The sequence below is a fragment of the Mastacembelus armatus genome, chromosome 14 (assembly GCF_900324485.2).
Source record: "Mastacembelus armatus chromosome 14, fMasArm1.2, whole genome shotgun sequence".
NCBI lineage: Eukaryota > Metazoa > Chordata > Actinopteri > Synbranchiformes > Mastacembelidae > Mastacembelus > Mastacembelus armatus.
The window spans coordinates 23,744,641-23,758,691 of record NC_046646.1 but is presented as its reverse complement, the minus strand read 5'-3'; the positions used below and the strand labels follow the sequence as shown (position 1 = coordinate 23,758,691).

The 14,051-nt window shown below is 42.7% G+C and overlaps 1 protein-coding gene across 2 annotated transcripts in view; it reads left to right on the top strand.

Moving 5' to 3' along the window:
* Window positions 1-10,846, top strand: part of dbn1 (drebrin 1) — a 62,187-nt gene extending 51,341 nt beyond the window's left edge. For both annotated transcript variants that reach the window (XM_026328193.1, XM_026328192.1), the window contains exons 9-14: window positions 235-291; window positions 392-506; window positions 7,378-7,503; window positions 7,910-8,394; window positions 9,238-9,337; window positions 9,737-10,846. In XM_026328193.1, coding sequence (XP_026183978.1) covers window positions 235-291; window positions 392-506; window positions 7,378-7,503; window positions 7,910-8,394; window positions 9,238-9,337; window positions 9,737-9,792 — 939 coding nt within the window. In that variant the 3' untranslated portion in view covers window positions 9,793-10,846. The remainder of the gene's footprint in view (window positions 1-234; window positions 292-391; window positions 507-7,377; window positions 7,504-7,909; window positions 8,395-9,237; window positions 9,338-9,736) is intronic.
* Window positions 10,847-14,051: the final 3,205 nt, after the last annotated feature.

Genomic DNA, 14,051 nt, shown 5'->3' with positions numbered 1-14,051 from the left:
TCATATATAAAATCTGTCTGTGGACAGACTCAAAGAAAAATAAGAGAATACCTGTCAGGGTCCCTCTATAGTTTCTCCTGGTCTTTCTGCAGCGTCTGTCGCCCCTCGATGGTGTCAGCGTGTAACTGCTACTGGAAACCTGGAAAGTTTTACTGCGTCTGACTGGTTTCAGGTTTGAATCCTTAAGGTTTTTTTGCTGGTTTGTGTTTTCATCTGTATCCGTCTCCTGTGCAGGCGGCCGAGCCCAGCATCGAAGACCTCAACCTGGACAGGAAGGAGTCTGAGGTGGAGGTGAGTCTGACGAGTAACTGGCCCGTGAAAGTTTTAGTGTCTGAGCTTAATTTAGTTTCAGGCATCAGACAGTCGTATTTATCTGTGTGTGTTTGTCCAGGAGGCGAAGGCGATCATCGCTCAGCGCTCAGGAAACCCTCGCGAGTTCTTCAAGCAGAAGGAGAGAGCCATGACCATCAGTGTGGACACCTCGCCCGTCTCCATCCACAGGACCGGTAAATTCTACAGAATCAGCACACAGACACCTGTGTAGCTCAGATAACAGGAAGGACAGAGCAGAGAGTCAAAGTCCAAAGTCTGAGGCTCTTCTCCTTCAACAGATCTTTAATAATGTCTTTTTTAATTATTCCTGTGGAGCCTGTAGAAAACAAAGGTCTGGGGGGGGGGGGTTCAGCACCTGAAGACGACTCAGGGGGGGCAGTGGGTGTGTGACCATCACTTGTCAGATCCAACATCACGTTCAACATCTGCCTTCCAGCTGCTGCTTCTGCAGAATCACAACTTTTTAGCGTAAACTGGAATCACAACATGAAGGAGCTGAACCAGATAAAGGCTGACGGTGCAACGTCAAAGCACCGGATGACGCAACGAACGTGCGGTGACAGCAGGTGTAGCAGGCCCCTACTCACCTGAAGTAAGAGGATAATGCTCATTCATGAAGGTAACCACAGTCCGATTGGCCGTGACACCTGTGGTTTCCATCATAACGTCAGGTAGCGTGCAAATATTTAGTACTGACATTTGAGCCAATCACCTCTTTACAACAGAGAGTGCACGCTGAAGGGCCGTGCGTGTAAAGATTGGGATCTGTTTTCCAAAAAAACTGCCCAGTGCGAAAATAAAAACACTTCTGGTCCAGAGGGTCCAAACCTCTGGTACCAACTAACACCAGCAGCACCTACAGCGGTTCTGACTGCTGCGGAGGAAATCCAAGAGAGGCCGAGACCGGTTCACCTTGGGTAGGTGGTTCCAGTCCAGGGTGAAGGACCGCCCACAGCACACACCGTGAACACTTTGTCTGCTGTTTGACAGCTGTAGGAACAGTTGTTTTAACTTCCACAGCTGGAAAAGCCTGTTTCTTATTATCACAAAGCGACTTTCATCGTTTCAGTGTTGAACGGCCTCTGACTCTAACTCTGCAGGCTCAGGGCTGAAAAAGCATCTGCATCTGGTTCACATGTTGTTGTTTTGTGGGGGGGGTGGAATAAATTTCCTGTTCCTGCAGAGCTGAAGATGTGACAGTAAAAGCCCAGTGCTCTGTACAGTGCAGATGCAAACGCAACATCACTTGCAGCTAAACGTGATTTTGGCTGCGTCGGGTTTTGTTTTGGAAAGCACAGTAAGGTTGTGCACCAGGACTCAGAGTGAGGTTTTTCTTTTCTGGGTTTGTTTCTCAGAAACGTGATGTTTGATTCCTGAGGTTACAAACAAGAAGCTCCATCAGCGTTTGGTTTCTGTCTGATCGCCCGCTGTGTTCAGTCGGTGTCTTAACGCCACACTAACCACTTTTCTTCCTCTCTCTCTGCGGGCGTTCCTCCTTTAATCACTCGCTCCTCCTCTCTGTCATGTTTGATTTCCACATTTTGTCCCACAATGCTCTCTGTTTTTCCCCCTGTTTCCTCTGAACTTCTGTTGTCTTGGCTCTGACCTCTGCTGTCTTCCTCTCTTGTTTTTTTTTTGTCTGTCTCGTCTTCCCCACATCTCTGTCCTGGTACGTCGCTTCCTGTCCTTGTCGTGTGTGTGTGTGTGTGTGTGTGTGTGTGCGGCTGTTGTGTGTCGTCTCGACCGCCAGGCCGTTTGGACAGCCCATTCTTGAGGCAGCAGCACAGTCCCAGCAGCCCCAGTCCGACCCCCCCACCCCGGGGCGCGTCACCCATCCGCACCCCGCCACAATCGCGGACGCAGCCCGCCGCTGCAGCCGGTAGGTACAGCTGGTAACCGGTAAACAGCAGCAGGAGAAAAACTAAAGAGGGAGGACAGATGGAAAACCAGTCTCTCAAGACAGAGTCGGACCTGCACACTGACCCAGTCCCAGTTCTGAGTCTGTGGTCTGGATCATGTTCTGGACGTCACCTCTACATGATCTTCTTATTAATCTTCCTGTGCACACGACTCTCACCGTATCTTGGTTCCTGTGTGACCTTCACTGTTTCAGGTCCAGCCAAAAGCACAAACATCCTTTGCATTGCCAGACTTGATTATTATTGATTGATTGATCATTGATTGGCTGAGTATTTATTTCTGCTGATTTCTGGTTGCCTGACAGCACCAGCACGGACAGTGTAGGATCTCAGGTTTTCAAACTACACTATAAGAAGTAGTTTTTAAGTAAAAATACTTAAGTATCAAAGTAGAGAAGGCCTGTGTGTTTTTAAAGGAAGGAGCTTCACGTGTTGTTGTTACTTTAATCCAAATCTATTTAAACCAGGTGATGCTGTTTTTAACCCACAGTCCGTGTTGGAGCCGGTTTCTCTTTAGCATCTGAGCCACTAACAATCCTCGATGGCTGTGAACCATGAAGCTGTTTGTCAGTTTGTGTGATAAATGTGGAGTTTGTCGCCCCCTTTAGATGTCGTCCAGCTGCTGATGTTTTTGGTTTCTGGCTTATTTTCGTATGTTTTGTGCTTTAAATCTTAAAGCTGCAGTAGAAACATCTTTACTTCTTTCATGGCCACAGAGCTGAAAGTTAAACTGCACAGTCTTACTGGTTTTTCTCTCACCTTCCTCCACACATGCTGCTGCGTTTAATCCTGAACCTCCGACCGACCTGTGAGTGCTTGTGGCGCCGTCACCGCAGTTTGTGGCCTGGGTCCGACTGAACGTTGAACCTTTACTGTTCAGCTTCTGTGGAGCTGATTCTGTTTGAAGGTCATAACTGTGTGTTTGCATGTTTTAGCCCATTAGCTTCCAGCTCCAAACACTGGAGATGACTGCTGACCAGTGTCCTGCCTTCCTTTGACAAACCTCTGCTGCTAAAAACACTGTAATTTACACTTTATACTATCACTTCTCTTATTTACACCTGAAGGCGACTACATGTGTTTCAGTCTTGTCGCAGTCGGGACACGTGTAGAGACTCTTTGCATCCATTTAAGATCTTTCCCCCTGAGCTGCTGTGAGTAATGGTCAGCAGTGAAGTGGTTAATGGGCCAAACGGTGTAGAGCTGTAGGATCTGCAGTGTGTTACTGCATGTCTGCACGTACTGTGATGGTAGATGTTGTACTGGGTGGAGGAAGAACCAGTTCATCCATCTTTATGTGACAAAAATACAGTTTCCTCTAAATCTTCAGATCTTTTGGAACAACACAGTGGTGGAAGATACTTTACTGCAATAACAGTAGGAGTACCAGTGTAAAAGTACTGCAGTCAAAGTATTACTGTAGTAAAAGTCCTAAAGTAGCAGCATCCAAATGTACTTGAAGTATCCAAAGTAAAAGTACTCATTGTACAGAATGGCCCATTTCACATGAATGGATCTGATATTATTGGATTGTAATGTTAACTACTTTATATACTTCTAATTTGAAGTACTTTATATGCCGCTGGGTAGCTGACGTTAACTACCTTATATACTTCTAATTTGAAGTACTTTATATACCGCTGGGTAGCTGACGTTAACTACCTTATATACTTCTAATTTGAAGTACTTTATATACCGCTGGGTAGCTGACGTTAACTACCTTATATACTTCTAATTTGAAGTACTTTATATACCGCTGGGTAGCTGACGTTATCTACCTTATATACTTCTAATTTGAAGTACTTTATATACCGCTGGGTAGCTGACGTTAACTACCTTATATACTTCTAATTTGAAGTACTTTATATACCGCTGGGTAGCTGACGTTATCTACCTTATATACTTCTAATTTGAAGTACTTTATATACCGCTGGGTAGCTGACGTTAACTACCTTATATACTTCTAATTTGAAGTACTTTATATACCGCTGGGTAGCTGACGTTAACTACCTTATATACTTCTAATTTGAAGTACTTTATATACCGCTGGGTAGCTGACGTTAACTACCTTATATACTTCTAATTTGAAGTACTTTATATACCGCTGGGTAGCTGACGTTAACTACCTTATATACTTCTAATTTGAAGTACTTTATATACCGCTGGGTAGCTGACGTTAACTACCTTATATACTTCTAATTTGAAGTACTTTATATGCCGCTGGGTAGCTGACGTTAACTACCTTATATACTTCTAATTTGAAGTACTTTATATGCCGCTGGGTAGCTGACGTTAACTACCTTATATACGTCTAATTTGAAGTACTTTATATACTCCTGGGTAGCTGACGTTAACTACCTTATATACTTCTAATTTGAAGTACTTTATGTACCGCTGGGTAGCTGACGTTAACTACCTTATATACTTCTAATTTGAAGTACTTTATGTACCGCTGGGTAGCTGACGTTAACTACCTTATATACTTCTAATTTGAAGTACTTTATATACTCCTGGGTAGCTGACGTTAACTACCTTATATGCTTCTAATTTGAAGTACTTTATATACCGCTGGGTAGCTGACGTTAACTACCTTATATACTTCTAATTTGAAGTACTTTATATACCGCTGGGTAGCTGACGTTAACTACCTTATATACTTCTAATTTGAAGTACTTTATATACCGCTGGGTAGCTGACGTTAACTACCTTATATACTTCTAATTTGAAGTACTTTATATACCGCTGGGTAGCTGACGTTAACTACCTTATATACTTCTAATTTGAAGTACTTTATATACCGCTGGGTAGCTGACGTTAACTACCTTATATACTTCTAATTTGAAGTACTTTATATACCGCTGGGTAGCTGACGTTAACTACCTTATATACTTCTAATTTGAAGTACTTTATATACCGCTGGGTAGCTGACGTTAACTACCTTATATACTTCTAATTTGAAGTACTTTATATACCGCTGGGTAGCTGACGTTAACTACCTCATATACTTCTAATTTGAAGTACTTTATATACTCCTGGGTAGCTGACGTTAACTACCTTATATACTTCTAATTTGAAGTACTTTATATGCCGCTGGGTAGCTGACGTTAACTACCTTATATACTTCTAATTTGAAGTACTTTATATACCGCTGGGTAGCTGACGTTAACTACCTTATATACTTCTAATTTGAAGTACTTTATATACCGCTGGGTAGCTGACGTTAACTACCTTGTATACTTCTAATTTGAAGTACTTTATATGCCGCTGGGTAGCTGACGTTAACTACCTTGTATACTTCTAATTTGAAGTACTTTCCATACTGCTGGGTATCTTGGGAATTTCCCCCCAGGGATCAATAAAGTTTGATGATCAGTCTGTATTTTGTTGGATCCATCTGGTTCTAAAAAGGAACTAAAGTTCTCAGATAAATGTAGAGCAGGAAAAAGTGCAAGGTTTGGCTCTGACATGTAGTGAAGTCCAAAGGATGAAGTAGTACTATATGGAAATACTCAAGTAAAGTACAAATACTTAGAATTGCACTGTACTTGAGTAGATGTAGTTGTTACTTTCCACCACTGGATACTCACTGGCTTTAAATATGAGTAACAGTCAAACTACAACAGACGAACTGGCTTTTCAAACCTTCCTTTCAAATTAATCTCCTCATTCATGTGCCGTTAGAGGAATTTTCAAAATAAGAGGGTTTGACCTGCAGAGTTTTCACCCACTGGTTGAACTGGAGAATCTGCCCGGTGAGCTGGATGTGATCACACGGCTCAGTCAGTTTGTTGTTTTATTCTTATCATCTTGTTCCAGTAGCTGAACAGGACGTCCGACGTCATCGAGCATGAAAATCACTGATTATTTGAGTGAATGTGATGTTTTGTGGTGGTGGTGATTCTCTTGGTTGGGAAGCGTTTCCTGTGATGACGTGTGTTGCTGGGTGTTTGTGTTGCTGTACACACTGGTGGTACCTGTCCCGTGGATATCTGATTACTGTTCTGAATGGACTTGTGTGGGACGCCGTGTCCTCGCTGACATACGTCACCATCATATGTACCAAAGCTGCAGTATCATCACCTTTGCTCCCAGTTACTCCCCCGACAACTTTTCCTGTTTATGTGTCGGTGTGTGGGTGCTGAAGCCCAGAGTGTGCTGCAGACAGTGTTTCCAAGTCTCACGCTTTCAGACACAGCAGATTAGAGGAAGGCAAAGCAGTACTCAGTGCTAAATACTAACATGCTGGTGTTCAGCAAGTGGAAAGTTTAGTCTTCACCATCTTTGTTTAGAGTCTCATCATGTTAAAATTTGCCGATTGGAGGAGTCATCCTTTGAGAAATGTCAACCGGCTCGTACTGCGAGGTTAAAGGTCAGGGGATCCAGGCCTCAACATTTGTGCCAACCTGTCCTGTAGATGTTCAGATATTTATCTGGAGAAGGAAAAATCATATATCAGTAGGTTTCATTCTGCAGGAGCGTGAATAGTAGTTCATGCCAATGCAGCCACTACCAGTTGAGTTGTCTCGGTCTGGACCAGACTCTGGACACAGCACAAAGTCCATGTTTCAGGTTGTGTCTTTGAGTTTGCCCTGCAGACTAAAAGTCCATTAAAATGCTGTAGTGGATCTGAGGAGTCGGTCTGATGCAGTTTGTTCATGTCACCAACTGTAGACCCATCCTCAGAAAGTCTGACTGAATCTTCGACCAAGGAAACTTTCATTAATGGGACATCACCAGTGTTTGAGGTCTGGGTTCTGGTTCTGGGGTCTGGAAACTGGCTTGGTGACTGTGTCTGCGTTTGTGGACCTTACAAGAGGAAAAGTGATGTGATTGCTGCAGTTCTGTGCACAGTTTAGAGAGTAGAAGTAACACAGGATGACGATGGAGGTTAGAAACAAATGTCTCATGACTTGGACGCTTCATGAAACTTGAGTTTCAGGAGCTGATAGTTAATATTTTAGTTGCAGTTACAAAGAAAAACTCTATAAAACCAGTTTAGCATTCAAACACAACTTATTACGCTTTGCCTTAGTTGACCACAGATCCTGTGTTAGTTCGACACGTCCGGTCCAGGAGGATTGTTGGAAGTTGGCTTGTTTGTCATTGTGTCGTTCTGTCCTTCCAGATGACGATGACGACGAAGCGAGCACAGAACGTAACATGGCTGCCGTGTCACCCATTCCTCAAATAGTCACTACACCCATCAAAGAAGACTCCAACAGAGAGGACGAGGACGGCAAAGATGAGTGGGGTGAGAGAACAGAACGAACGTCACACCGCTCAAAGATCAGTTTGTTTTATTCAGTCTGATGTTGATGAAACAGCGATAGTCACATTTTCATGCCCATTTTTTCTGGCTCTGTAACATGTAACATTTTTAAACCTGCTGCTGATTTGTTGTTTTTGTTTGTTGCTATCAAACAAGCGGAAACTAAGACTAATCTACGACCAATTATCACATCTACAGTTAACTGCATTTCAAAACATACAGGAAGTTCTTTTGTTTCATGTTGTTTTTAGACACCTAAGTTACATGTTACTGTTTCGACAGTATTTCAGTAATAAACATCATGACATCAGTGCTCACCAGGAAGCTGATGATGACGACACTTACACCTCAGAATTATTTCTTAAGCCACGTTTTTTGTCTTCACCAGATTCAGTGACAAAGCATGAGCAGAAACCACCAGCCCAGGAGTCAACACCTACCAAACCCGTGCAGAGTGTCGCCCCACAGGCCCATGACTCCTCCAGCCCCCTTGTATGGGAGTCCGGAAGAGACAACCTGGTCGACCTGTGGGACAGCAGCTCTGCCCCTCCCGCCAACCCCTCACAGTCCTCCGACCTGGTGGACCTGATGGGAGACACTGATGTCTTGCACGACAACATTGCAGCCAGTCCAGCCGCTGCCAGCGGTCGGCCTCAGCCTCTGCTCAGCTTCGATGAGATGATGGACGGGACTTTCTGCTCGGGCACTGGTGCAGAGGACAACCCCTCCAGTCTAGTGGACGTGGCAGGCTCTGACCAGATGACACTCAGCTACCAGCATGCACTGCAGCATGCGTCAGGCGAGGGGCAGGAGCTGGACGATGGACAGCTGCTGATGACAAATGGGGAGACACTGCTGAAAGAAGGGACTCAGGTCAGACACATTAACGCTGTTTTTGTGCTTTTCATTTGTTTATCAGGGACAGTGCTCATTAATCAGCAGAAGACAATCCAGTAATGAGTCGGAGTTAGCCAAGGCTAACTTTTATCAGTGGTCCCTGACCAGATTTTAAAGACACCCTCGAAACAAAACAGAACTAATTTACCCAATCAAAATGATCCAAAACATTGATATTAAAATAAGGTAATTATTAAACAATCCAACCTTCATATGATATAACTCACAAACAAAAAAAAACAAAAAACAGATAACAACAAACAATAGGGCAGCAGGTAAATGCAGCTATTAGTCCAATATCCACATCTAATCTCAAGAGCAGTAGGTGTTAATTCTCTGATGTACATCAATAGAAATTCCTGTTTTTTTCCCAGCTCAAAAGTTTATTTAAAATTTGTACTGTCTTGTTTCTGATTCGGGACTTTTAGAGGACCATGCAGATAAATCACTGTATCATCAGCATATAGCTGGATCTATTCATCAGGACGCACAGGCAGATCATTAATATATACGCTAAATAAGAGTTGTCCAAGTACGGATCCCTGTGGAACGCCAGGAACATCTGGATTTAGAACAGTCAAGTTTTACATACTGTGTTCTTTCAGGTATGAGACTATTCACTTAAGAGACTCAAATTAAAACAACAAAGTAAACAATGTCTTAATGTATTGAAAACAGTACCAATAAAACCACAATAAAATCTATCACAGGTTTCAGCTGTTGAGTGTTACACTCTAAATGGAGAATAGACTGTCAGTTCAGACAACATGCGCTTGTTTTTTGTGTTAATCATTTTCTTTCTCCTGCTGTTTTCTTCAGGCGAGTGAGGGATATTTCAGCCAATCACAGGAGGAGGAGTTTGGCCAATCAGAGGAGTCCTCAGCTAAACCTGCAGCAGTGTTTTATAACAAGCCACCAGGTGAGGCACTGCTGTCAGTGTTTACCCGATTCATCCTTCAACTTGTTCTTCTCTGGTTTTCATTAAGCCTTTAATAGTGGTCCCATAATATTCAGATCAGTTTGTTTTCATCAAAATAAAGATGTTTAATTGAAAGGTTTAATACAGGGACACAATATAGTTCAAATGCTCCCTTATTTATTTTCTTTATGATGTCTTTCCCACTTTATTTAATGTTTCTAACAAATAAAGGCATTTTAACTCTATTAAATCGATTTTTATTATGTTATTAGTATATATGGGTATTAAAATCATTATAAATAAATTGTATACATTAAATGTTGTTTTATTTATTCTGATTAAGAATTTTTTAATACAATAACTCAACCTAAAAAACGTGTGTGTGTGTGTGTGTTTCAGAGATTGACATTACCTGCTGGGACACGGATCCTGTGGTCGATGACGATGACGACTAACCGGCCAATCAGACACCACCAGACCAAGAGGAAGTAGGAAGTGCGCTTCATGAAGATTTTTTTTTCTAAAAAACAAACAAAAAAAAACACAAACAAAAATAATAATAATAACAAGTCCTGCATCAAATCTCCTTCTGTATTATCTTTTAGAGGAAGAGCGAACGGTAGCCACTGAAAGAAACGGTGTGGTTTGAATTCTGGGTACCGATGGTTTGAAGGTTTAGTTCTGGGGGTTTTTCTGTGTGTTTGTTATTTTATTTATTTGTTTTTTCTTTTTTGATATGCAGATGTAATAGCTGGGAGCGGGGGGTCTTTTGTTTGTGTACATGATTTATTACGAGTTAACGTAGCGCACTGCTGCATATTAGAGACAATGAAGCCCAGTGTGCGGCAGGCAGCCGACACGCCTAGTCTGTAGTGCTTTAACAACACCCTATACAACTAATACAGTGGCTCCTTCCAGCTGCGACGTATATCTTCACTGTTTCTTTTCGTACCTTTTTCACTTCCTTCCTTCCTTCTGCCTTTCTCCCAAAAATATTCACCTCTGCAAGTCAGTTAATCTTGTATTTAGCCTTCGCTTTACTGGAACAAAGGTGAAATATTTTATTTATTCTGATGTATCTGAACTTCTTTACTAACCGTTCCTGAAGAAGTCTCTTCTCAGATTCCTGAAACAAGTGCAGGTGTGGCTCCCTTTTGACCTTTTTCACTCCTTTTGTATGATTCTGAGACTGAATTCGAGATTAAATGGCTTGTAAATCCTGTGGCTTTCTATTTTATTTCCTCTTCTGCCTCCTTGTGTATAAACAGCAGCTTCTCCATCAGCCTCCATCATCAGTTTTAGCCCAGTGTAAGAGGGGAAACTCTTCTTTATAGGGGAAGTGGTCAGATAGTATGTTTAGTGATTCCAGTCATGATTTTTAAAAAGGCAGACACATGCTCTGCATCTTCACTCATACTTTCCAGAAAATGGCCAATATTTCTCAGATTGTGCCAGGAGTATGTAACTGTATATTTACACAAGCAGAAATAAATATCTTCTTACACCTGATGAATATACTGTTAATATTTTCCCACAGATAAACATTTTTAGGAGATTTGCTCCTTTGTGTTTGGACAGACAGGATGCCTCACCTGTTCTAATTTTTAAAATATGAATACTGTCCGACAGGCTGGTTTAGATCCTGGATGACTGGGGGGACGAAACAGCTGGAAACACAAACACTCATCTGTACAGAGGCCCAGATGTTCAGGATTTATCATATCACAGCTTCAGCTGTAATGACCTGTAGTGACCCTAGAACCACAGCTGAATCCAGACCACCTTCCCCCATGTGCACGGTCTATTTCTGACCGATCCACACAGAAGGTTTTGTATTTTTGTTTTTGTATCTTTTGTTGTTCTCTGTTTCAGATTGTTGGTGATTTAATGAAACATAGAAAATTTTCCTTTTTTTTCCAAAAAAAAACAAACCAAAACAAAAAGCAGGTGGGGGTGAATCCAGTGAAAGACATTATTGAGTTGCATTATGGGACATGTAGTATCTCTTTGACCCTTAGCAGCTAGTGGTGGAATAAAATGCACAAATACAAATTTCAGGTGATTTTTTTATACTGGATGACGATTCAGAGAGAATTATTCTTCTTGGTTGATTTTCAGATTTAAAAGTGGTGACAGTAAAGTTTCTTTAGGTTCCAGTGTGAGGAACTTTATTTAGAGATATGAGGCAGATTTATTTATTTCAGTGACTGGAACCAGTTTTGCCCACGTTGATGGAAACAGGAGCAATAAAGTGCAAAAGAAACAGCAGTTTGTGTGTTTTTAGTGTGTGGGCTCCTGGTGAACTCACTCTGCACACTTTAAATCCACAAATCTTCCACTTTTGTTCCAGTTTACACTCACTGACCGAGAATATGCTTTTAGAAACTGAACTGACCAGAATCACCAAAACACACAGACCGAGCTCAGCTTCTGTTCACGTGGGTTTCTGTCCAGAAAGGGTCTGTGAAGGTTTGGTGGACTCTTGAGGAGCTGAGCTGGACTTTATCTGAAGATCTGAAGGGTCTTAACAAACAGACTTTGTGCCAGTTTTTCTCGTCCACTCCGCCTGCAGTTCACTCCCCCACCACCAGAGGGCACCACTGTCCTTCCTCTGTTTCTCTGTTGTGAGTGAGGAACAAACAGCACAGACGCAGCTTTGCCACAGACTGTGATCACCTGTGACCTGTGGATGCCAGTACTTTGTGTCCCACCTGACAGGTGAGAAACCTCCACTCAGCTCAGAGCATCAGAACATTCATTCCTCCCTTTGTTTGTTTGTTCAGATGTTCTTTACTTTCTGAAGGAAAGACTGTGTGTCTGCCAACTGATCTCTTTAATGCAGCCACACCCTGAGGTTTACACCTGCAACAAAAAACTGTTTACTCTCATCTCATTATTGCAACAACCCAGTTTATTCTGTTTCAACACGACACACTTTAGTTTGCTTGTAGCACCAACTGTCATTGTAAGGATTGATGGTGGAACATTTTCTTAATAAAACAAGAAAATGTTCTCATTACAGTTTGTGCACCAGGCCAATAGATCAGTCAGAACCCATCGACTGGAGGATTTTCATCCTGGAACATCTGGACTGGGATGATCTGGGAGCCAATCAGGATCATTTCCAGCTGTGATGAAAGTGGTGAAATACACTTTTAATGAATTGATGGAATTAAAACCCTGTTTAGGGTCGTGGTTGATCATGTGTTGATGTGTTCAGGTGCAGGTTTAAAGACTGTAATGATGCTGATGTGCTGCAGTTCTATTTTCAGTAGCACAGGGATGTTCCTCAGGGTTGTGCTGTTCTGGTGACACATTAAAGCAGATTTTTTGAGAGGGACCAATATTCCTCTGAGCTGAGGGAAGGCAGGTGTGTTTACAGTAACTACCCTGACAGGTGAGAATACTCCAGAGGCCTCCTCTAATCACTCATTACTCAGTGGGAGAGCTTCTGATTAGTTTCTTCAGAAGGTCTGCATGGGGGGGGATTTTGGTCTCATGTCAGGTTTGTAAATCTGTCATCACTGTTCGGATATTCGTTCTTATGGAGGATTGAAACGTTGACGTGTTAGGGCGGATTAAAGTCCAATCATCTCTGGGAAAAACACAATTTCTTCCTGGTGAATTTCTGCTTTTGCACACGATGTTTTGAGATCAGATCAGAGCAAACGTCAGAGGCGGCGTCGTAAATGGTTGGATGAGCTATAAGGGTTTCTCTACAAAGTTGTGTGGGTCCAGAGCTGCTGCTGTGTAAACACTTCCTTATGTTTGTTGTCAGGGCTGTGCGGTTTCTTCGTCCTTGTTCCGCTGCTGAAGACTAGAAGGACTTTCTCTACCTGGGGGCTCCTTGACAGGAAGGGCCCTGCAGTTCAGGACCCAATGTCGGCTGGAGATGAGGTGGGACAATGGAGCAAACAGACATCGCACAACCTCATTTCCACATAACAGACGCAGGATGATGGGAAGTTAAAAATTCCTACTTGTACGGACTCGACCCTTAGAGGACGTGCAGCTTCCGGTTTGTTGTGGTTTCTGTTTGTAGAATCAAACGCTGCTGGTTGAGAGTCATCAGTGCATGAGTTTAACAACCTGAGCCTGTTGGTGCAGGGCTGGGACGGAGCTGAACGTTTCTCTCCATTCACAGAACGCCATTTTTCCTGCCCAGGAATTAGTGAAACTTAATGTCCCCTACAAGTCATTTCTTCCATCTTCCTTCAAGTATCCACCATGTGGAGTTAGTGTCTTCAATTGTAGCAACAGTTGAGTTTAGTGTCAACAAACGTGTATTTACAGACAAACAGGCCTGTGTGTCTGCTGTCAGTCATTTCAACCCGACCTGCCGGGTTTTGCTCAGACCACGTTGAGTCCAAGTTTTATTTCTGTGTTTCCAGCTTTTCATTCAGCAGCTCCACAGGCTTCGCTCCAGTCGGGTCAGGGCTGTGACACTTCTATACTTTTTTGTTTTCATGCCTCCTTCCTCCTGTAAAACACACTGATCGTTGGGTTTCAAAGCTCCTGGGTAACTGAATTTGTTTTTTGCTGCAGTTTGGTAGAAGCTGCTTTCAGGAATGAAACTTTATATTTGTCCAACCCAGAGATGATGATAATCTACAGTCTGATCCAGCTTTAGCCACAAGTGAGCTACAGGTTTGTTACCATGCAAACGCTACTGCCAGTTCAGCAGCCGTTGTCCAGTCACGTGACCCTTTGCAGG